The sequence below is a fragment of the Notolabrus celidotus genome, chromosome 20, assembly GCF_009762535.1.
Source record: "Notolabrus celidotus isolate fNotCel1 chromosome 20, fNotCel1.pri, whole genome shotgun sequence".
NCBI classification, from domain to species: domain Eukaryota; kingdom Metazoa; phylum Chordata; class Actinopteri; order Labriformes; family Labridae; genus Notolabrus; species Notolabrus celidotus.
The window spans coordinates 16001855-16025963 of record NC_048291.1 but is presented as its reverse complement, the minus strand read 5'-3'; the positions used below and the strand labels follow the sequence as shown (position 1 = coordinate 16025963).

General features: G+C 37.3%; 3 protein-coding genes across 3 annotated transcripts in view; 1 reads left to right on the top strand and 2 right to left on the bottom strand.

Moving 5' to 3' along the window:
* Window positions 1–1613: 1613 nt before the first annotated feature.
* On the bottom strand, window positions 1614–12060 carry stxbp2 (syntaxin binding protein 2). The gene is made up of 19 exons (XM_034710802.1): window positions 11829–12060; window positions 9807–9856; window positions 9650–9731; window positions 8690–8766; window positions 8525–8600; window positions 8284–8387; window positions 7795–7943; window positions 7629–7713; window positions 6905–7035; window positions 6656–6763; window positions 6255–6312; window positions 6096–6161; window positions 5646–5726; window positions 3902–4043; window positions 3583–3689; window positions 3388–3486; window positions 3217–3302; window positions 2460–2620; window positions 1614–2363 (listed from the first exon to the last, which is right to left on the bottom strand). The coding sequence occupies exons 1-19, from the start codon at window positions 11863–11865 to the stop codon at window positions 2284–2286; spliced, it is 1779 nt and encodes a 592-aa protein (XP_034566693.1). The 5' UTR covers window positions 11866–12060; the 3' UTR covers window positions 1614–2283.
* A 1868-nt stretch (window positions 12061–13928) lies between these two features.
* On the bottom strand, window positions 13929–16698 carry LOC117831915 (protein PET100 homolog, mitochondrial). Its single transcript, XM_034710826.1, has 4 exons — window positions 15826–16698; window positions 15551–15637; window positions 15412–15444; window positions 13929–15200 (listed from the first exon to the last, which is right to left on the bottom strand). The coding sequence occupies exons 1-4, from the start codon at window positions 15850–15852 to the stop codon at window positions 15117–15119; spliced, it is 231 nt and encodes a 76-aa protein (XP_034566717.1). The 5' UTR covers window positions 15853–16698; the 3' UTR covers window positions 13929–15116.
* The window catches only part of brd4 (bromodomain containing 4), a 46728-nt gene continuing 39310 nt past the window's right edge, over window positions 16692–24109 (top strand). The window contains 1 exon segment of the mRNA XM_034710796.1: window positions 16692–16778. The gene's annotated coding sequence lies outside the window, so the exon portion shown is untranslated.

Genomic DNA, 24109 nt, shown 5'->3' with positions numbered 1-24109 from the left:
TACATTGACCAGTGAAAATTTGTTTGCTCATCCCCCACTGTAAATCTAAACATACAAATAATAATTCCTAATCATTTATCTTCACTCATCATCATGAAAAAAATCTTAAACACCATGTTGGGAATTATAGTCTTACATGAGTCCACCTTTGAAAAAGAATGAACCAGTGAAACATTGCCAACAATTAGACATAGTAAACTTTAAAGAGTAAAAAATTTAGTTATTTTGTAAAATCAAATACAAATCAACACCAAAATGCAAAAATATGGGAAATACAATATAAAACACATACAAAATCAAACAAGAAATCTAAACAAGAAAGGAAAATGAAGTTTGCAAAATGTATAAAATCTAACAAGCACAGGAATGACTATGAATGACCAAGGTTACATAGATCTTACCGCCATAGTGTAGGGAGATTCTGTTTTCAAATCCTCTTTAGAAGTTGCCATGATGACGAGATTATACACAAAATGTTCCCGAACAGAAAATGTATCAAGATGTGAAACAATATAGATGCATAACCCAAATTAATTTCTGGATATTATAGTCAATAGTTTCATTCCATTTAATACAAAAGGAAGTGATGATCCTGATTGATCGCTGACCAAATGTGCATTAGATGTGGCTTGGTGGAGGGCTTTTAAATAGAGAATAAGTCCTGAGTATTAACCCATTACCATTAAGAACCCAGCCAGTGCGCCAATCTTAATATCACCATGTGTAATCCCAGATGAAAACATAATCCTCTGTATGGAGGGGGATGATCTTTTTCACTGGTAGGTGTATATGCTCTCCCTCGTGTCCCAGTACTGTACGTAAAAGTTGTTTTTTTTCCTGAATTTAGCCCTCACACTTTCCATATGAAGTGTACACAGACAGATGTCTAGGCTGGAGTTTTTAGAAGACACATGGTCAAGATATTACCCTGATGGTGGTCAAGCACCCTCCATGTTTTGAGAAACTACCAACATACCAACTTGGTTGTATACCCCTGTAGAGTGTGTGGAACTATACATATAGTAATTTATTTCACAGAAAAAACTTTCCCCTGAATAAACACAAATCTCTTTATGTATACACATTGTGTTATTTATATTTTCACCTCATCACCTTGCTATAAGACAGCCCTTCTTTTTTATAAATGTAAAAAGTGTGTATTTCCCTTGGTCTTTGTCTGGTGCCAATTCATAACAAATTTTATTACAGGACACTTATCAAAGTTTGTTATATCAGATACTGTACGTACAACGAATAATAACCCAGGAGGAAAACACCTTGCAATATTTAGCTGGTAACAGCGGCAAGGAAAAACTGGTTAGTAACAGGTGAAAACCTCAAGCAGAACTTGTACCATAATTCTGTAAGGGAGATTAACAGATCAGAAAACACAAATGAATAAATCTCAACTATTCTTTTAAAGTACAAGATAGGAGTATATTAGATGAGGTTAAAAGAGCTATGAAAATCAAAAGCTCTCCATCAATTGACATTTTTTAGGATTAAAGTTCACTCCTGACTTTGGAACAAGCATGTGACAAAGCATGTAAATAGATATTTTATGACAAATTCAAAATACTTTCGGTGCCAAGTTAAGGTCACAATACACAAGATAAAGTGAATATTATGCTTCTTTTATTAGTCATATTTAACAACAAAGAAACAAACACCATTACACTTGTTTCAAGCAGTACATTAAATTACGTTCTAAATGTGCAACAGTTCATAAGACAGCAGGTGAGATATTTTATCTAAGACACAATTTCCAAAAAGGGAAAAAAAAGGCAACAGTACCTGGAGGAAAGAAAATAAGGTTTCCTAACTTAAAGTTACTGAAAGAACGATATATACTTTCATTGACTCATATACATCCCCATCAAACGACAACATATAATTAATGGTGTATAATGATCCAGCTCATGTCATAAAATTAAGGTAATCAAATATATTCTGTGGTTACATAAAAATATTCTGAATGACAATATGGACATTATCAAAATATTATCATCATCTCATTAAATAGTTGTATACAATTTAAATTACAGCAGTAAATGGAACCCAGTTAACAACAAACAATATCAAGAATATCTAAAATAAAATAAAATAAAACAAGAATCACAAACATGTCCTTCCATAGCGACACTAACTACGAACATAACATGACTCTTCATTTTTCACTTAGGACGACAAAGATGCCCTGAGAGAATACCAGCAACCCCTCATCTCAAATGAAAGACTTAACCCTTATTCCAGTTTGCTTATCCCTGACAGGGGTTTAACCATCTAACAATCAGGATTTGGAACTTGGTCCAGGCTTTTCAGGTCATTAAGGAAGCTGGTTGGAGTCATGATGTGAGATGATCCTGTCAAGAAAATATATATTTTAATAGAGAATAGCAAAACCCAAAGGAATATTGCATTTTGGGAAAAATATGTTTGCCTACGAAGCGATTGCTTACCAATCAACACTTCCCATTTCCCGTCGGTGGCCCGTGTAACTTCATAGGCAGAACGCATTTCCGAGTGTGACAACCCCCCAATCACAAATATAATGAGTCGAGGGCCGGAGCGGTATTCTGTGGGGGATTTATTTTTGTGCCAGTGTCCAAAGCGTGCACTACTGTAAAAAGCAAAAAAAAAAAAAAGATTATTGAGCACGAAGTAATAGTAATAATAATATAAACAGGTGGCATATGTGAGTTGAATTACACAACAATGATACATAATCATATCCATTTCCAATAATAGAAACCCTCATTGATTAGTATGGAAAAAAACATATATTCTGACCCCACGGTCAGAACTCATGAACTATAAAAGTAAGGTGAATTGCTGGTCAAGCAAGTTGAAGTGTGTATTGCACTACATTTTATTGTCTTCCACTTACTACCACTATTTACTAGAACTTTTCTGGTAATTAAGAACTTGATGCAAAACTCTTTGTCAAAAGGTCAAAAGGTGGGCTCTGATTTAGTAACCATGATTAAAGTTCTATATTGACAAAAAACAGCTGTGTGCTACACCAGCTGAAATTTTTGTTTCTAAAAGAAAAACACAAAAAAATAGAATAACAAGCACATACAATTTCTTGCAATTAGGTTTCCCTTTTTGTACAGTAGTATAAATCCATTCAGTTATTTCCTTAAATTATGTAATCAAATAAAATACATAGTAAATATATGTGCAGTTTTTATGGGTTTTTTTTTCAGCACCCACCTTACTGCAGTCTGAGTAGTGTTGATGGGAGCAGGATCAGAGATGAATGGCCACTGCTTTCGGTCCAGTTTGTCCTCTATTACATTCTGCAATACAAAAAACAGTGTCAAAAGCCAGAACAATATTTACTAGTGTCAGCAACACTCAGAACACTCATTTTGGACTGAGTACCTCCATTATGTCCTTGATAGTGGGTGTCCATCTTGAAAGCTGGTATGTGCTCTCTGTGCGCTCCTTTCGCTCTGGCAGGTTTTTCCCAGCATTGCGGCCCTAATGAGAAACATGCAGAGGTTACAAATAATAAGGTGACTGATCTATGTTACAAAGCATTTTTGACTGGAACCAAAGTGCATTAAAGGGATTTACCCCAGCTATTATGTTACAGCCCAGGTTCTGCAGGTTTTGGATGATGTTGCTGTCCAACTGTATGTTTGCATGCTGAATGAGCTTGGCAAGGTTCTCCTCCCCGATGCCTGCGTGGATAACCAAACTCTTGAGTAAAACATTCTGAGGGCAATGATAAAATTCAATGCTGTACTTTTCAATTCATATAAAAAGAAATCTGATTATGTTTCTCCATCTAATAAATGGTCACACACATATACACAAGTATGCATCTGTGGAGTGACAGTGTTGCTTTTTAAATGTTATTTGGTTTAAATTAGGCTTTATGACAATGGTATACCTTTTTTCTTGTGAAATATGTACAGCAGTATGATGCGGATTTTGTCATAGGCCTCAACTTCGTTGTTGAGGAGCACAGGAACAATGCTCTTCATTGCGTCCTTCAGAGGTTCCCCTTCTGCATTTGCTCCCATTGCCAGGTCCTGTTTGAGACAACCATAGCTGACCATTAACAAAAACTGGAATCTAAATTACTGATCACAACTTAAATCAGCTGACAGCCAACTCTCAGACCAGCTGACATGGGTGGATGACTTTCCTTCAACACTTATTCTATATCTTGTCATACCAGTACTTTTCTTTCATGACCATAATGTGGATTTAAGAACACTTTGACACCATTATTGGTACGAACCTTTCACTAAACATCTTGAAGTTGAGGTTGGTTGAACATATAATGTACACAGGCTGTAGAGTGCTCTTGAAGTGTTGGGTTGTTTTATGCAAGAACAAAAACTTCTGTTTAATTAAATTGGATTGGATTGCACAGGAAGCTTCAAGAGTTGCATTTTCATATCAACTATTTTTAAAATAACAGATTTGGGATTTCTCTACTGCAAACACTGTGTGTTCTCCCTAAAAAACACTCTTGCTAAGCACTGTGATTCATTTGGACTAAGCCTTGTTAGGGCCAATCAACAACTGAAATAACAGAATGGCTTGGAGACCACAAGAATACACTTGACATTTTGATTATAACATTACACACATGCATTTGTCTTGGGCAGCCCAAACAATGTGGAGCACTGAAACAAATGACAGCTGACAGAGAGCCGTTGCTGTTTGGATCCCACTGTCCATCTTAGAGCCAAAACATGACCATTGGATTAAAGAGGCAGCTTTCAGACATGCTGACAATCCATTAGTGCAGCCGAGTAATTCTCTGATACAAAAAGGCCCCATTAACACTTGCAACTCATAAAGCCCCAACTATGCATAGCTTATCATTTCCTGTGTGCTTGTGCTACATTGGACACAGGACTAAATGTAGCAGAATATATCCCCTCAGAGACAAAGCATGTCTGGCACAAAAGCAGTGGCAGTGGAGCTTGGCATTGGTCTGGACTGTGGATTTATCCCAAGCTCATGTTGATGGGAGGATTTCTACATCACTAAGAAGTACACATACATGTTATTAAATGCTTTTACACTTAGTAATGACATAAAAGCTTCTTCCACATCTCCTCAGATCTACAAATGTTGGCATCCGATCCCAAGCTTGTTATGCAATATTACTATTACAATTTCCCATTAAATATCAACAGACTGAGCCACTGGCTTTTGTATATACCACTGTGAAGCTATAAATAAAGTCAATCTCAGACATTTTCTCTGAGACACTTCCTGTTGGTGACTAAAACAGTGGGGCGATTAAGTTTGTCCCCTGTGATATTAAAACTACAAACTGACAAAATGTTTTGCCAACAGCTCATGAGCAAACAAATTCCAAGAATATAAAGTTAATGGCCAAATGGTCATCTGTTGTTGCCTCTCAGGGATTAGAGACTATGATCGTGTTTCTATTTTTATCTCCAACTACAGATGTACAGTTTATGGGAAGCTTTAATCACTCTATTGCATAGCAATAGTAGATGAAATGAGCTACATCTTTGTGGTATTTTAAACATATCCAAGCACTTTGATGCTAAAATGACAATTCTCTTTGGCCGTTAGATAAAACATTGATGAACATCAAAAACATCAAAAATATTGTCTTTTACTTTACACCGCATAAGAGTACTGACCTGTTCAACTTCACTAAGCTTGTCAAGAGAGGCCTTGAATCTCTTCATACAAGCTTCGGCAAGGTGCAAGTGAGTGGAGTACTGTATATGAAAATTAATGAAAAAGATTTATTAGTAAAAATGATGTGAAAAAACATTAATGTTGTATATAATCTTTATAAACTTGTTTCAATGCTGTGTGCAAAACATCTATAAGGGAGGGAGAACTTTAACCATCATCTCCATTGAAGACAAAGGGAGATTCTTGTCCAAATGAATGGTCGATAAAAACTCAAACAAAAGCTACTCTATGGCAATACAAGTTTCTTTTTAAAAACATTATCAGAATACTGATCGCTCAAAAAAATCCTTATCCTCATTTGTCAAACCTTATCTGGGATTGTTAAGAAAATAATCAGTTTACAATAGAAAAATGATAATTACATGATAATCCTAACAGGTCACACCTACCATACTCAGCTCCTTCTGATACTGTGGCATCTTCTTTAGCATCTGAGAGAGATCTTTTAAGTTGGCCTGAAATGCAGAATTTTTTTTTTTTAATTTCAAAACTTAAAAAACAGTCTTTATATTATATCATAGACATCAGTATTGCAAATGAAAACTTACATTGTCTGTGCACATTCTCTTGCTCTCACAAAAGGTGCGAAGAAGCTCTGTCACTTTCCTGCAACAATGTTGTTTTCAATGGTAAGTCGTCTTGTACAGGATTGCAGTTTTTTTTCATTTTACTCTTCACTGAGAAGTACGTTTTTCATGAACACAGGCAGAATGCATTCTATAGCTTCACTGGGAAGAGTTTTTAACTACCATCCAACCAATGGTTAAGAAATATTATTTTCTATGTTATTTAACCAAATATCCATATAACTAGTTGTTTTTATTTATCGGAAAGGTATGATTTAAAAAAATGCAAGTGTGTGTCAAAAAATGAGGGGAAAGCAAGGTCCAGGACTTGCTGGGAAAGTCAAGATATGACAGATGCACTTCTAAAGTTATAACAGACTTACTTGGTGACATCTGCAATGTGCATATGTCTGAGCTGAACCCAAAGCTCATCATCTTCATCCAATAACACCTCTCTGTCTTTTGAATTCCCAATGCCAGTAGTCTGATAGCTTCAAATGATAAAAAACAAGTAAAAAGAACAAGTTAGAGTTTGAGTAACTGTAAAAAAAAAAAAAAAAAAAGTATGCTAAAAACAGCACTGTGACCTGGAAAAGAAGACGAGCAGCATCCAATATGTATAAATTACTTACGAATAGATGTCCTGTTTAATATCAAGCAAGTCGTAGGCCATTGCTTGCAAGGTCAACTCATGCAGAATGGGTGAGATTGGATCAAACCCACGGTCAACAATCAGCAGCTGGGATCGTGCCTTATCTGCACCCTGAAAAATAAAGAGTAAGAATTGCTATTGATGAAGAAATCTTAAATAGTAAACATAAATAAAAATAGAAAATAAGAAATATATAAATTAGAGGCAAGACTTCAGTTTGATTAAAAAAAACTTTTCATTATGTTTTATACATCCATCCCAGTCAGTCTTTTTATTGTTTAACACTGCAACTTCAATAACTCTGGTGGATGTACTATTAGGCAGCACTTCAGGAAACATGCAGGGTAAAGAACAGAAAAAATACAGTAAATCTCTAGACAACACAGCAAGATAAAGCATCTTGGAGCAAAAGAGAGCAGAAATACATGCCTGTTGAGACTCCTCTCAGGAGGAAGGAAATGTCAGCTGAGAAAAAAACAAAAGAAGAGTGGAAAAAGAGAAAGGTCTAGAAAAGCGTGAGAAAAATAAAAACCATGAATAAAGCCCCTCACAGAGAAGTCGCAGAATTTCAAAAGAAGCACATTTTCTGATACAAATAAGTAGGATTGGCATTAAAGAGCAGGATAGGAATTGAGATCAGCATTTCACCAAAGATTATTTAAATGTAGAAGAGTGAATGAAAATGATTGTGGGGGTGGTCTAACCTCTCCCATGCTTGGGTTGTCTGCTTTATGAGCAGTTAGGCGTTGGTAGACCTCTTCAGCTAGTCTGGCATTCTCCTCTGGTCCCCTTCAAAACAGAGAGATATACAATTAAATCAAGAAACTCAATGGAAAATAATTTCATTATGGTTAATGGAAGGGTTCTTACTTGCGATATCTGACTGCAGGGTACTCCTTGAGAGTATCACACAGAGTTGCAATCTGCTCTGCCAGATTTTCCATCATTTTGTCCCTTCCCTCTTTTGGCTTTGAACTATAGAAGGAGTACAGAGAGGCCGGATCATCCAAGGAGAATACCTGCAGGGATGAAAGAGATAGAGGCTTGACTCAGTTTAACATTACATTAACAACCCACTAGGAAATATGACACCACTGTACATTTACAGGTTACAGGTTTTACAGCCTTAACTTTACTGTTTGGTTTCACTCTGAACTCCCAATAACCTTTGAACCCAGCGTTCGGTTCCTCAAACTAAAAAGACTACATTACTGACAAACTGTGAACATATTGTAGCATTTATAAGATACAGTCAGGTAATTATTTAAAGGAACTAGTGGTAAGCAGAAACAGCAAATAAAAAAATATATAATAATGATTAAACATGGTTAAAACAATGTGGCAAGTAAGAAAGAATACCTGAGACTCATATGGCAGGAAAGCAACATTGATCTCCTTCAAAGTCTTGACAACCTTTGCAACTCTTGATTTGCCGATCTCTGCAAAGAGACTATCTGGACAATCTATGGCAAAGAAAAAAATGAAAGAAAAAAATAGCCTCATTTAATCATTTTGTCTATTTTTAAACTTTACATATTTTTGTGTATATGTGCCACACACCCACACTCTCACAAACACACACACTATTAGACATGCTTACTGTCAGTGAAGAAGATGTGTGCTGCTTTGTAAGTAAAGGCAGCATCTTTGAAGTCATTGATGAGAGCACGAACAGACTTTTATGGAAGACAAAATATTATAAATATAAGAGGTCAAATAACAGGAAAGGGACTCTGGGACCTCTGAGGAAAGGGCAACAACTTACCTTCTCCACGGGTGAAATCAAATAAATGGCCTCCAAACTGGAGATGGGCTCCCTTCGTTTATTGATGTCTTCAACAACTGAAAAGAAGAAAACAGAGGACTTTTTAAATCAATCCAAACAATATCACTTGGATGATATTGCATAAAACTGCAAATAAAGTTATTCAGTACATGGCTGTGTTGAGCCGTTCTGACTGGTCAATACATAGCAACATTTCACAGCAAAGGGCAGCTATTTTTCAATGGCTGTGTGTTACTATGAAGTTCAGTCCAGTACTAACTTTAATCATATCAATGCACAGAGAGAAGCCTGCTGGATTTGATTTGTTTACAGTGGAAAAACTAAGAAAAAGGATAAAAACAGAAGAGAAAAAGAATGAGAGTTTAAACATGAAAAAAGCCAATTGACAGGGTTTGTTTTTCAAAGGGACGGGCAACTACTCAAAACAAGCACTAGTGCATGACAAAAACTAAATATAATTTGCTTGCACAAGCAGACAGAATGAGCTCACAGTGAACACACAAACAGAAACAAATGCCTTGTTCTGTAACTGAAGTGAAATGTTCTGCAAATGCGTCCTTATTAAGATGGATTTCTCTCTTGGCATATATTACATGTATTTAATATAACTAGGAGAAAATGTATAAGAAATCACAAAAAGGGTACAGAAAAAGAGTTATCTTTATTGTTTTGGAATCCAGGCCAGTGAAAATATACAAGGGGCCAGTAAAATGTACTTGTACTTTGGTAACAGCCTCCTAGTGCCACTCTAGGGGTAAGTATTTTGTAAGTGGCTTTAACAACATTTACTAGATCTTGCTTGACTAACCTAAAACCTGGTCTAATCATATGCCGTAAATACCCCATAATTTACCCATGACACCAGTTAAAAGAGGCTGGCAAAAGTTAACAGTGACTTAAGAAAGTGTACTGGATGCAAAACCATCAACTATAACTTACTGGTCACCCCCTCTGCCAAAATATCAGACATCTTGCAGCAAGAGGACAGAATTCGCATGCTCATGTGATCCACAATAAGGACCTAAAGAAACAAAAAAACTAGAGTTAAAATTCAGTTTCCAGGGTGAATTCTCATGTTGACCAGGAAACAAATTACCTTCCATTCTCCGTCCTTTTTCACACTCTTGATAACACCACTGAGGATTTCTGTTAAGTGAAGAAAAAAAAATGTGAAATATGTTTACAGAACTATCAATACCTTTTCAGGAAACATTTTTCTTAGACACAATAGGCTTGTAAAACAGGAAATAAGTGTTGAAATTAGAGTTGAGACACTTATATGAAGTTTCTCAACAGTGCTCTTTGAATAAATTGTATCAACAAATCGCCTTATCAGTTAATGTGATAGCTATTTTTCTTGCTTATTTAGGTCAGGTGTTCCCAAAGTGTGGGTCGTGACCCCCTGGGGGGTTGTGAGACAAAAATTTGGGGGTTCGTGAGATGTCTTCCAGAATGTTTTCTTTTTTTTTTTTTTAAGTTATCCAAAAATATTTATTATTATTATTCCTTTTAGTTCATCTACCTTGTTTTCTTATGTTTATCTTCCTTTTTGCTTGTACTGTTAATTATTATTAATATTTGTTTATCATTATTATGTTGTATTTTCTTGTATTTATTATTTTTTGTTCTCTCTGTTGGTTTGTATTACTTATATATCATTTTTTAACTAGTGGTGAACGAAGAAATACTAAAAAAATGCAATAATAACAAGTTGAATGAAAGTTATCTAAAAATAGTAAATTTTACCCTTTTATAGTAAAAACATATCGACAAAAGTAGTAGCTAAACTTGAAATAAAACCTTGAAAATAGAAAATGTATTGAGTTTTCTGCCTCTTTTTACCAGATGACTCCTAAGTTCAGGGGTAGTGTACAGTTAATTATCCAAAGCATCAGTAGAAGTAGGTAATTTTCTGAAGACCAGCTAAATGAAGCCATATTAAATCACTTTGAGGGACAGTGGGGGTCGGGAGTCTTTGGCATCTATATTTTGGGGTCGCGGGCTGAAAAGTTTGGGAACCCTTGATTTAGGTTAATTAACAATTTATACAATTCACTCTTTTGGATCTTTTCCAAGCTGTTTCTGTATTGTACATGCTGGAACTGAAGTGCTTTGTTGGAAGGTTTTTCTAATAGAAGTTTAATCACTTCAAAACGATTCAAAGGCAAATTTAGTGTGTTTACGCAATGCCATTATTTCAAGAAGTCAGCTATGTATCTCATTCAGAATCAGGAACCAGGAGCTTTTTTAATCAAACCCATACTTGGATGTGGTTCTGCTGGTAAACAAAATGCAAAACTGAGGTTTCAGTATTCTCTGACTAACTAGTAAAAAATACCTGCACTATTCCAAACAGCAAAATATTTTATATTTGATATAGATCTGGTGCCTTTCTGCTGTGTTCTGTTTACTGCCTCATCTTAACAACTTCCTCCATTGAAAGTAAACTGGGAAGGACGGTGTGGAAAAAGTAAAGAGCCAAACCCCTTTGATGATCAACTAACGAGTTTATCCTGATCAGAGATACAGCATTGATTCCCAAAGACACATACTAAATTGTATCAAGTGAGCTACTATATCAATATACTTGCCAATTTACATAATACGCGTCGGGCTTTGGTAGTAGCCCCCTAATTTCTAACTTAATTTAAATACGTACTTCAGATTGTATGACTTCATGAAAGCCGAACGTGCTAACTCCGTTTATCACATACGAAATAAACCAACTTCCTCTTGCGTTAGCTAGCTAGCATCTTACTTTGATCGTCAACACATTTCCAATCACCAATGCCGTAACTCGTTCTCCTTTTGTGTCCACACATTTCCAGATAGAAAAATACATTTATAATTGCGGTTACTCGCACATACATCACGAGATTGCTACCTTGTATCATTGTTTACTTGATGGTAACATTATTTTTCCGGTTAGATTAGCCTTCACTAATGGGACTGAAGCAGGAAGAAACTTCTGGTGAACCGATGTCCCCAGTGTGTTAAAAGTTCACCTTCGAATTATCGAGCTACTACGTGCTGTGTGTGGATAAATAACCAGGGTACTTCAATTGTACATTACTAAACTTTGGTTAGATGACAATCTTACGACAAATGTGTCACTTACTTTCCCCCACTACCGCCTTCAGCCCACTCGGTGCCATCTTGACAGCAGTCTGCGGGCTAGTCGGTCACTTCCTTGTTGTTAAAACCAGTGTGGTTCAAACCCACACCGTTTTAGATGGTGAAGCAATACCCCCTACTGTCTGTTAGGAAGATTGCATTAACTAATTTCATTTGGTATTTAGCATCGTGACCATGCAGTCTCAACTCAACTCAACTCAACTCAACTCAACTCAACTCAACTCAACTTTGTAGCACCTTTCATACATAAAAACATGCAGCCCTAAGTGCTTCACAGAATAACAGAGAGACAGAAAACAACAGCAATGGTAAAATTATAAAAGGCATGATTATGAATAAAATACTTAAAAATAAAATAAATACAGTAAAATTAATAAAATAAGTAATAGTGGAAAGAAAAGTTAAAAATGAGGTAGCGTTAACAAGATCAGAAGAATACGATAAATAAATAGATAAATAAATAATTAACTAAGATAAATACATGTTTGAAATAATAATTAAAATAATAACTAAAATGATCAAAATAATAATGAGGTCCAGGGCTAAAAATAAAATACTCCACATTAAAAGCTAGATTAAAAAGGTACGTCTTAAGTTTACTTTTAAAAACACCCTAAGAGCTCGCTGTTTTGATGTCCAGAGCATGGCCCAGAGGCCGAGAGTTCCATATAGCGCAGGGGCGTAAAAACAGAAAGCTGTCTGGTCGGTGCTTGTGTGAGAACACACGAGGAACGTTTAAAAGGAAGCATTTGAGGACCTCAATGATCGAGCTGGAACATAAAATGACAGGCGATCAGTGATGTATCGAGGAGCAAGGCTGTTAAGAGCTTTAAAACAAGTAAAATAACTTTAGGAGCCAGTGCAGAGTTTTAAGAAGAGGAGTTATGTGATCAGTTTCCTTTTTTTGTGTTAAAACTCTGGCTGCAGCGTTTTGAACAAGTTGCAGTTTCTTAAGAGACTTTTTGGGCAAACCAGTAAAAAGGGAGTTGCAGTAGTAAATGCGGTTCGTGATAAAAGCATGATTTAAAATGTCGGCATCTTTCTGCGATAAAAAAAAAGCCTGTGCAGAAAATAGCGAGCATGTGGAAATAGGATACATAAACCTAAATAAGTTTTTTTCTTTAGTTTTAAAACTTCGACGATTAGGCTTCTGGCTTTCCACAAATATTGACGTTTTGCTTTTTTAATTTCAATAGGGATCAAGCATTTTATAGCCCATCACATCGTTAAATTCTAAAACAACATTTTCAATGTTATTTTTCAAAATAAAAGGCGGCTGTCATAAAGTAACAAAGCAAGAAATAAAGACTGGAGACAGGCTGTGAGACTTCCAACTGGCCCCCTTTCAATGCCAAATATATTAGGGGGTATCATTTAATGAGTATATCCTCACCTCATCGTGATGGATGGATGTCAAGTTAGATAGTTTGTTAAGTGTGGTTAGTTTGGAGATGTATCCAAGACTTAAGAGTCTTTTAACAGGTCAAATACAGCCCCCTAAGAAGAATTCATACTTGGGAGAACAAAGATAGTCGTGCGGGTCTGATGAAAGCCATGGTCATATTTCTATGTTCTCAAGCCTATGGCAAATATAAAATATTCAGGAACTGTGGCTTTCGAGTATGTTTGAGCAAGGGTTATCTCTAAGAAAAACTTTTACTTTTGCATTTCATTTGACAAATAATGGGGCTTAATGTGTCATGTCATTATTTCACTTCCAGTTGGGTTGCAAAGCCTTCTTTTCATGTTAACTTTTAACATACAACAAGGATGTTGATAATGCCCCATCTTTTAAAGCATCAACACACCCTGTTAATTACAAACTGCTTCCCCTATAAATCTTGGCTACTGGTCAGTGTCAATTCACTGCCGATACTTGGGTCAAGACAAGGTGGTTCTTTGGACTTTAAAACGAAGATGTGGTCATAATGTTCATCACGAGATACATCATGACATTTAAACACAACCACATCACATCAGCCAAACAATGATTCTGTTACCACAGGTGAAACTAAACCAACAAATGGCTATGATGGCAATCACTAACATTACATGTAAACAAAATAAACAAAAAAGCCAAACATTTCATTGAACTTGTTTAATGAACACAGTGCATGTAATCAGTCATTAATAACAGCAATTAACACACACAGGTGAATAAATCTCAAAGTATGACAAAACTCTCATAGCTATATCTCATCTGTTCAAGACAATCATATGTGAGTTCTGGTGTATCTAGAAATTCCAAGGACATAAAGACTATGCATAAATTCAATGCATTGCTAATGCCAAAAATAAATACTGTTATTAGAAAGTCACTGCTGACAAAATATTTAGGGTATCTTGGCCGGTATTTACGAAACGTAAAATTGTCCAAAACAAAGTACAAAAAAGTTTTAAGGTCTCATAGATTGGAGGAGCTTTTTTTGTTATTATACTAAAGCTGTGCACAATGTGTAACAAAACCCAGACATTAATCAACAGTTTGTTATTGTCACTTTACCAGCTGCAGCAGGAACCAGACTTTAGGAGGTGGACATAAAATGAATGTAAAAATATGAATATATATTATTTGGAGAAAAATGTTGTGATCTGAAAGTGAACTGTAACTTAAGGTCAAATTTAGTTTCCAGAAAAGACAACCTCAAACCAAAAACAAGATACCCAGCTGTTCAGAGCTCAGATCTCAGAGCAATAACTGATACCATATGAGCCTCATTTTAACATTTTTTTGAGGGAGTTAGTTTTTTCCCCCTTTTTTTTTTTTTTTTATAAATGTGTTTGCTAATTTCAGATCATCTTATAAATTTGTTCTTAATTTTGGCATGAATGACTTTCGCTTTATCACTTTCAAAAAAGCCCAATAATGATTCATGTCGCTTAAATATTGCAAAGCACTGTACAAGAAAATTATCCAACGATGGGATTTCACTTTTTAGACAATGCACCTCGCAACATATATATCAAGGTGATTATTACAAATGTTGCATAACTCAGTAATAGTTGTATGGCAGAGCAATGACAGCAGCTCAACCAATAAGGTATTCAAGAAGAAAACAAACTGATAATTATCTTCGAAAAAGTCACACAGTTAAATTAAAAAGAAAACAACATGAAATCGCAAAATCGGGATGTGCGAAATTTTAGTACATTTCAAATGCACCATTCTTGTAATCCAGTTCGATCGGTTTTCTTTTGCACAAGAAAGCATTGCCAGGTGATCCTTCATTGGCGCAATTGAAAACTCATAATTGTCTCTAACAAAGAGTCCTCAGTTCTCAGATTCCATTTCTTTTAATAATCTCTGCTCCTTACGAGCACGCATCCGCTCTTTGAAGTCCTCCAACTCTTTCCTCTGAAAATAAACAAAGGGCAATATTTTAATATTTGTAATCAGAGTAGATGCTTTCAATTGCACTTCTAACTAGTCACTAAGACATTGTTGTGTATACACCTGTAAAATATCGGCTCAAGTAAAATAACTTTGATAAAAATAAATAACAATTATATATATAGCTTTACATTTTCTTGAATGACATAAACATTTAATTGAACGTAACACTTACATGCAGTCCCTCGTCAGGTGGGAAGATCTCTCTCTAATTGCCATTAAAGTAGAGAAAGGGAGACTCTCGTTATTGCACGAATAGCAGTGTTACTCTATCGACTGGGTTATAAAATAATGAATAAGATAAGTATACATACCTTTCTCTTTACTATGTACTCCTCAAAGTACTCTGCTTGATTTGAAATCCAGAACATGGTAACAGGAAAGGACAGATACAACATCATCTGCTCAAAACAAAATATAGATGAGCCACTGTGAGTGAGAGGGGTAAACAATTACTTCGTGTGAAGTAATAGCCTAAAAGTAGCGACAAGCCCGATCGATCCCTGCATCAACGGTGATTTTTACGATTGTCTAAATTAGGATCTTACTGATACACATTAAGATACATTGGTAAACAGTTGATACTTACTCTAAAAACCTCTATTTTGACACCCATTTTTACACCGACAACCGCTTCACCAGTTATCTAAACTCCAACCATTGCAAAGACCTTCAAACTACTTCCGGGTTTCTAAAGGAGTCCAATCACTTGTAAGCCACGACGCATGCTCTATGGTCGTTAAACGAAAATGTATTTTTATTAAATAATTATAAAATGCATTGGAGTGTTAATTTCGTACGTTTTACCCCGTTGATCAAATACGATTTGAAAATAGGGAAATTTCTATTCAGCGCAGCTAATCTAATGTTTAGTAGTAGCATTTGGAACGGTAGTTCAGCCTTTTTCCTCTGAGGGGCGCGCAAACCATTGATTTTGTTCAGATGTCTTTCTGTCCATGTGTTTCTGTCTGGTTTCTGTATGTTTTTCATTTATCTGCAAAGACCCCTTCGGTAAATACAGACCCTGTTCAACTAAATGCTCGTGCAAAACAATTCAAATAGCATAACAAATATGATATTACAGCGCACCAAGCACATTTGTTTAAAAATATATTTCAAATCTTATTATTCACAACATCTGTATCCCTTGTTTCTTTGAACTCGTCAACCGAAGAAGTGAAATCTAATCTTATGCAGCCAAAGATAGAGAACATTTTAATTTTTCAGTATGATTTTGAGTGGCTCTAACCTTTATTAAGTGTTAGAACCATGGGGATTGGTTATGTTGAATTGGTTGAATTTTATAGTTGTATATGTTCAATGTGATACCCAAATGAATTTTGAAAGCGTATAAGATTTATTTGAGTTTTCTAAGTGTACTAGAGCCACCGTTCTCTAATCCATTGCCGTTTAAGTTGCAGTCCGTGACGCTCTTTTTACGTCTTCAACGATAGACCTACGCGTGACGTCATCGCCAACGAGAGGTGTTCAGGATCCTCGGAGAGACAGATCCCGCGCGCCCTGGCAACCTGAGAAACCCAGGTAAACGCCGTTGTTTCCGCATTATTCTGTCAGTCACGTTGTCTCAGTATACAGTATGAAAAGACAGCAAGACAAAGGGTTACAGCGGTGTGAGTCTTGATGTGTATCGCTAATGCCCGGCGCCCACAGAGACCGTTCACTTGCTCGGCGGCCTGTTCTGGCTAACGAGCTTGCTAGCTTAAGCTAGTTTGCAGTTGTCTATCAAAAGACACAATAAACGCTCCTTCATTGTGTGCCTCTCTAGTTTCCCCTGTCTATCTCATCCAATGTCTGCCACAAATACGTTATTAATAGCCGGACAGACGCTGTTACGAACACCACGGTGAGCATCTATTGCTAGTTTGCTCGTCGACTGTCTTGTGTTGTGGGAGACGGTGACGCCGTCACCGTGATGATGGCGCACACTCAGACGAGCTATTTGACCAGAATGCAGTCAAAGGAGCTGATAAAACAAAAGAACCGCAGTTTCCATTTCTAAATGATATGGTATATGGAATAAAATGCCTTTACATTGGTTGGCTTCTAGGTTTGCTATGCACAGAACTGACGTCCATTACGGAACCTGAGCAGTAATCTGTGCCCCGTGGCCTAACGTCAGGATCTCCTCGACGATGGTCGCTCGCCAGCAGTCATTACTTTGCAGTTTACCGTTTTATCTGCCGTATCGGGTAATGGCCCTGAACGTAGACAGGTGTGTTTCTGTGTGTAGTGTTTGTATAGCTGGGTGATATAGACACAAAGCATTGGCATCCATCCGACCGGTGTGTTAAGACAGATTACTCGAGCAGAGGTCCGTTACTAAGCAAACGGTCTGTTTTCACCTGTAACAGTAACCCTGGATTTTCTAGGCGTGAAACTTTGTTCTTTTGTTCTTATAGTTCCTCAGATCAACACGAGTCACAACTTACAGACATATCTAGTGTCAGTTTCTGTTTTAGCTGCAGTCACATGTTTGCTTGGATATGCATATAAACCTTAGGTTTTAATTCATCTGGCTATGCACGCCTTCTCCTGTGCCATACCAATTAAACATGTTCTTTTTTTCTGACACTAAGACCTGTGCATACTGGGAATCAACTAAGCAATGAGGCAGGTTTGTGATAAAGCTGTGTTGATGGTTGTCATAGGGTTGTCACAGTCTTTGCAAAGTGTGACATTTCAGTGGATTCATGGGGTCAAAGGGGATGCTGTTTCATAATAAGCAGTGAATACAACAATCTAACAAAAACACTAGCTTCTCATGTTAAAAAGGATCAAACATATGGGCAAATAAACTTTGGGTCAGTTTACCAAATAAGTAATAAAAATAGCTTTTTACAGAGTTTGTATATTAATATAATATTTTAAAAAATCGATTTATCTTAGAAGGCCCAGATTTTCTGAAACAGTGCTTCCCTTATTTAACTATTGTCTGGCCTAGTTTATGTGTCTTTATGTCCCTTATTATGGTGAGCTTCTAATTTTTAGTTTTATTCTACCTGGTTTAGTTTCCATGGTAACATAATTCTTGGCCTGGTTGGGAATAACCTCATAATAAAAAGAAGCAATTGGTCAAGGAACAAATGAGCAAGCAAACAACTTGTCTGCTCATTGCCATCACTTCTGGTTGAGTGCTTGAATTATCCCTTTTATTGGTTTGCATTTTTGTAGCTGTGTGGCATTTTTGGTTGTAATACTTGACACTGGTAATTTTTGTCTATTCAATAATCTACTGATGAAGTTGGGCCCCTTTCAAGACCCATATTAATCTATGCTTCATATTTTTAGAATCAGCCGGCCTAACATCAACTTTCCGAGATCAATTTCAACTTATTCACATTATTTGGACTTTAATAATATAATCCAAACAACTAATAATATAATCCAAACATCTTATTTCAACATGGCAATATTTCAAAGAAAATCTGATCTTCAATATTTGCATTTCTGCAGCGTATGCCTTATCCTAAGGCTTTCTGAGTAATGTAATATTACTGCTAATGTTGCAGTTCGGCGAGCGCGCGCCCACACACACACACACACACACACACACACACACACACACACACACACACAGACAGGTGTCTGTGTGTAGCCTGCACTTACAGTGTACGTCTCATTCTTCACGCCGGTGTTTCTGTGACGCAGCAGCGTGGCGTGTGTGTTTACATTTTATGGCCATGTTCAGTCTCTGGAAATACATGTGTAGTGCGAGATTCAGAAACGGAGCAAATTGCAGCGATTGTCGCTAATGCTTCCTTCTTCTTTTGCTATTTAATGCAGTTAGCATTCTTCTTCCCCTGTTACTTAATGCAGCTAGCAAGCAGCTTTGAAGAAACTGTATTACAACCGTTTTACACCGGTGAAAACGCTGATTGTACTTGAATCTGAAATGAGAAAATATTCACATTAACTCTTCGATTTTTACTAAGTGAACAGATATTCGAACATTACAAAATCATGTCCCATCCCGATGGGACACAGTTAGTAATTCAGACTCCTAACATCCTAAAGTAGTAATTTAGGGTTCTTAGTGTAAAACTTCCGGAAAGGTGTCAATTTCATAATCACCAAATTAATCGTTACAGAGTACCTTGTAAGATTAAATCAGACTGTATAAAATATGGACGTAGTGTCCGTGACGTCACTCATCTGTTTCTGAAGCACTGTTTTGAGGCCAATTGTTGTCGGGAGCCATATTGCTGCTGTCCAGCGATTGGGACGTAAAGAGGCGGGCTTTGAGCCTCCTAGCCAACAGCTACAGTGTTCCCTCCTGTCAATCAAGTCAGCTGTGCCTCTCATTGGAAGATTGGAATCTCAATATCTTTGAAATTACCGCGTTAGAAAAAAATTCATCCCTGTACAGTGTGTGCGGGAAATGTCGAGAAATGAGCTATCCAGACTACACTCGTCTTTTGTACCAGGCTGTAAACATGTTTATTTCTGCTGTAAAGATCATCTTTTTTGAATTGGTGTGTATGTGGTTTCCGGTACTTCCAGAGCCAGCCTCAAGCGGATCCTCAATGAACTGCAGTTTTTAGCACTTCCACATTGGACTCATGTTTTTAGACCAAAGTTTGCGCTTGGATTAAATATATACTGCAAGATACTCTCAGTACCTAGCAGGGATGCACCAATCAGATCCTGGTATCGGTCCGATACTTACTTAAAAGCTAAAGAGGGTATCGGTTGAATGGGGCTTATCCACAGGGCCGATGTATTCAACTCAGCTCTATGCTATTCTCTGTTTAAAACAATTATGTGCGCATACTCCTTGACCAGTGCCGGTAGGTCTGTGCATTTTGCTAGGCGAGAGTAAATGTAGCATGGAGGACGAGAGCCTAACTACGAGCCTCATTATTTTTGCGCTATTCATGATTGTTTTGCTAAAGATAATGACAGCAAGTTGCAGTATATGCAAAGTATCTGGAAAGCAAAATAAAAAAAAAAAGTCAAAACAAAACAGAATGAATTAATGAAAGTGTAAAGAATATTGGAAATGTTATTGGATTAATTGTTCTTGATGACAAATGCCCACAGTTCATAAAAAATGTGGGATTTCATAGCCTGGTTAAACTCTTGGTACTCAGGTTCAGTTTGCTATCACTTAAATATGTACCTGACAGAGGTCTGATGGAACTGTACAAGAACGTGTGTAAACATTTGTCAGCAGAGTAACCTAATGTTACAGCGATCAGCCTCACCATAGTTCTCTGGAGATCTGACGTTTGACTGTTGTCTCTCTTGAAAGTACCATACACATTTCCAAAGATCATAAACAGTAACTTGATTCAGACTTCCATCGTGGAAACGTTCAACTGGTGGCACACCGAAGAAAGCTCATGTCAGTTTGTTTGCACTATTTGTGACATAACTGCGCTTTAATGCAGTGTTTCTCACAAATAGACGATACCTGGGCAGGCCACCCAAGTATATTTGTGGCTGCCCAATCCGGCTATTATCAACAAGCAGTTTAACATTTTCCTATCTTGTCTTTTGTCCGTATACATCTCCATTTGTTATGAATTAATTAGACCAGGGGTTCCTACACTCAGCCATGCCAAATACCCTCATATACCCCTCTTCGACTGAGGCAGTTTCAGGGCCAGTTCAGAGCTGGCGCTCAATTGAGAACCATTTTTTTTTCATGTTTCGACTGTGAGTGAACTGGCTCCTGGCTGGGAAATCCGGTTCCAGAGCGGCTCCAACTCTTTACTGGTCTAGAACCGCTCTGGAACGGCGTACGTCAAGGGCAAGGGGCGGGGTTGCTGTGATCAAAAACACAAACCAAACGTGTTTCTGCCACTGTCCTGCAGCGAAAAAATAAAAGAGACTAATGGATTCCCAGGCAAAGCAGTGGTTGGCCGAGTAGAAAAGCTGCCGTTGTCAGCCATCGTTGTTGTTGTGAGGGAAAGTTTGCCCTAGCGCTGCTGAGAAAAGAGATCACGTAAATCTGACGCCATGACATGCCTCTTCCATGGGCTTGAGCGGGCGGAAAAACCAACGGGTGCCGCACTGGTTTCACAAGTTCATCCAGCTCTGAACCAGCGCAAGCACTGGTTCGCATTGGTTCGAAAAGAGGTTATAGAGCATCAGCATCTCGCAAGGACCCCTCTTGCAAATTTTCCTTATACACTACTATGGCAAATAAACAAAGAATAAACATACAATTCTTAATATTGTTAGTTTTTTCCTAAACCAATACAAATAAATTACTATCAATATTTAACAAATATTGGAAGGTATTTTTTTTTTTTTTTTTTTTTTTTAACTCTGGGCCACAATAGATTCCAGCTGCTCCGGAGCAATGAAGAGCCCCTCCATCTTGCTGTCATCCCTCCCTCCCTCTTTCCCTGTTTCTAAATAAGACCCCCCCCCCCCCCTTCCCTTCCAGTGACAGGGCCATCAGTTGTCCTACTCTTAATTGCTGCAGGTTAGAACATTGTCACCCTGACAGCTGCTGTATTGTCTTTGGTAATGTTGCACATGGCATGGAGACAGTGTAGTGGGTCTATGTAGACAGTGTCTGGCTGCAGCACTTATAAGTCTGGATCCTGATCATCAAATTTTTTTATATGAAGTATCTGCTGATGCCGAGTCCCTATCTGATACTCGCCTTGGCCTGGATAACAGAACTGCACACCCCTTTATGTTTGTTTGTTTTGAACAAATAACTCAGGCAAACATTAAAAAAATATGTCTTCATTTATTCCATTTTACATAATCCAGCAAGTATTGTTGTATTTGGAATAGTACATTACACACGGTGACTCTTTTCCGAACTGATCTCTTGGATTGTGATTTCTAACTTACTTAAAAAATATGGGACTCATGCTTGTTTGCATGCACAAGACCATCGATTGATTGAGAGGTTAAAGGTTAGTGGTCAAATTGCCTGTACCATAATAATAGTAATACATTTTATTTATATAGCGCTTTTCAGAAACAGAAAGACACTGTACAACTGTTAAAATCAATACAAGCAAGAAACAAGGAACACAGATCAAACAAAACAACAGTACAATCACAAATTAAAAGCTAAATTAAAAAAGTGAGTTTTTATAATAATAATAATAATAATAGTGATCATAATAATAATAATACATTTTTAAAAGAGATTTGAAGGCTGAAGGGTCAGAGCAGTTTTGGATATGGGAGGGGAGTTAGTTCCAGTGGATGGGGGCGGCTATGGAGAAGGCTCTGTCCCCCCATGTTCGATGCTTGGTTCTGTGCCATCATGTACCATCATGTATGAAGTATCTGGGTTGTTTTATTTACCATGGTGGACAATGACGTTTTTTGTTTTTAAAGACGTGATAGAAAGGAATGAAATGTCAGTACTCCGTCCATCAGGTGCCTTTAACTTACAAAAGGATTTTATCATGTCTTTCAAAAAGTAGTTAGATTAACAGTCTAGATTTTCTTTAATAGAGGCCCCATGTTAGGCAGGTTAGGCAAAGGTTTAACAATTTCTCACTCTCTATTTCAGTTTAGAGTTGTGATTCTTCCTGCGTCAACGTTTTGCAAACGGATCTCCCCTTTTAGACTGCCTGGTCAGACTTTAGTAAATGATCTCATCTATTTCGATGGTAAAGCTTTATGTAAGAATACTGAGAATGATCCAGTCCATCCCATGTAGAGAGTCCTGCTTTTTCTGCAGTCAGTCCAGTGTGGTCACCGAACAGTCCAAACTTTATTACTGGAGGCTGCTCAGCTCCAAGATAGCTTTGTGCTTGGTCTCATCCTCGTGCACTTGTTTGCACACAATAACACACAATAACTCGGATCAGTTCATCTTTCTTTTATGTTCCCAGCTTGTATGTTTCTCTAGCTGATCTTTTCCCCAGCATTTATATTATTTTTGAGTTTATTTTTACATCATGCGCTCTCTGTTCTCATGCAGGTACTGATTAGGTTTAATGTCAGGTTTTATTGTTTCTTTATGCATTAGTGTTGATGAATTAGAATAATGTTGCGTTAAAGATGACATATCATGCAAAATCGACTTTTTAATGGTTCTCTACCTGAAATATGTTTCCCTGGCATGTCTACAAACCCCCCGAAAATGAAAAAAAATCCATTCTGCCCCTGTTCTGATTTCTCCACCTTTCTGTAAATGTGTGCTGAAACGAGCCGTTTCAGACTTCCGTGTTACGTCACAACAATATCCGGTCTGTCACGGAGGACAAAGCTCTGAGCTTGTTCAGCCCATAGACTGTATAAAATACAACTCAACCCCTGCTCCGTTTTTAATTACCTGCACACGTGTGCTAACAAGGAGCTTAGGAGGGAGGCATGCTTGTTGTAGGTTGTCTCAATAAACACAAAGGTCGGTTTTCAGTCCCTCCAGGATTTCGCAGGATTTTTTTGTGATTGTTGCGGCCCAAAAAGCCTGAATTTGTGACAGCTTTTTGAAAAAATTGCGGTGAAAGTTGCGATTATTTTTTTTTGCTTTTTTCCTCTGATAACATCTCAGGGGCAAGTAAATACGCTAAAATACAGTTGTTTTTAGAAAACATTGTTGATGTGGCCACTGTGACTGTATTTTGATTTTCTTGATTCACAGAAAAATGCCATGAAAGGACTGTGTTGCACATTTACGACGGTCCCTGAATGCACCTCACAGCGACTGAGGCACAGACCAGGCACAGAGTCAGTTCACGGCACTCTGAAATGCATCTTCATCTTTGATGACGAGGAGTTGATCCAAACTTACTAAATGTGTCTGATGTTTCACCAAACTGGATTAAATCAAGCTGTAGACGCCGAGCTTTTTACGGTAACCACGGCAACAACGTCAAACATCAAATATTAAACAGACGTCCCCCGGTTGTGTCTTTGTCACTAACGCA

Excerpts from the sequence above, each read along its gene's own strand:
- LOC117831915 (XM_034710826.1), bottom strand. The coding sequence starts at position 15,852 with ATGGGTGTCAAAATAGAGGTTTTTAGA. Across the intron at positions 15,445-15,550 it reads AGTACATAGTAAAGAGAAAG|AGAGAGATCTTCCCACCTGA; the intron begins GTATGTATACTT and ends AATGGCAATTAG. Across the intron at positions 15,201-15,411 it reads CACCTGACGAGGGACTGCAT|AGGAAAGAGTTGGAGGACTT; the intron begins GTAAGTGTTACG and ends GTTTATTTTCAG.
- stxbp2 (XM_034710802.1), bottom strand. The coding sequence starts at position 11,865 with ATGGCACCGAGTGGGCTGAAGGCGGTAGTGGGGGAAA. Across the intron at positions 6,162-6,254 it reads AGAGAATGTGCACAGACAAT|GCCAACTTAAAAGATCTCTC; the intron begins GTAAGTTTTCAT and ends TCTGCATTTCAG. Across the intron at positions 4,044-5,645 it reads AGCTTAGTGAAGTTGAACAG|GACCTGGCAATGGGAGCAAA; the intron begins GTCAGTACTCTT and ends TGTCTCAAACAG.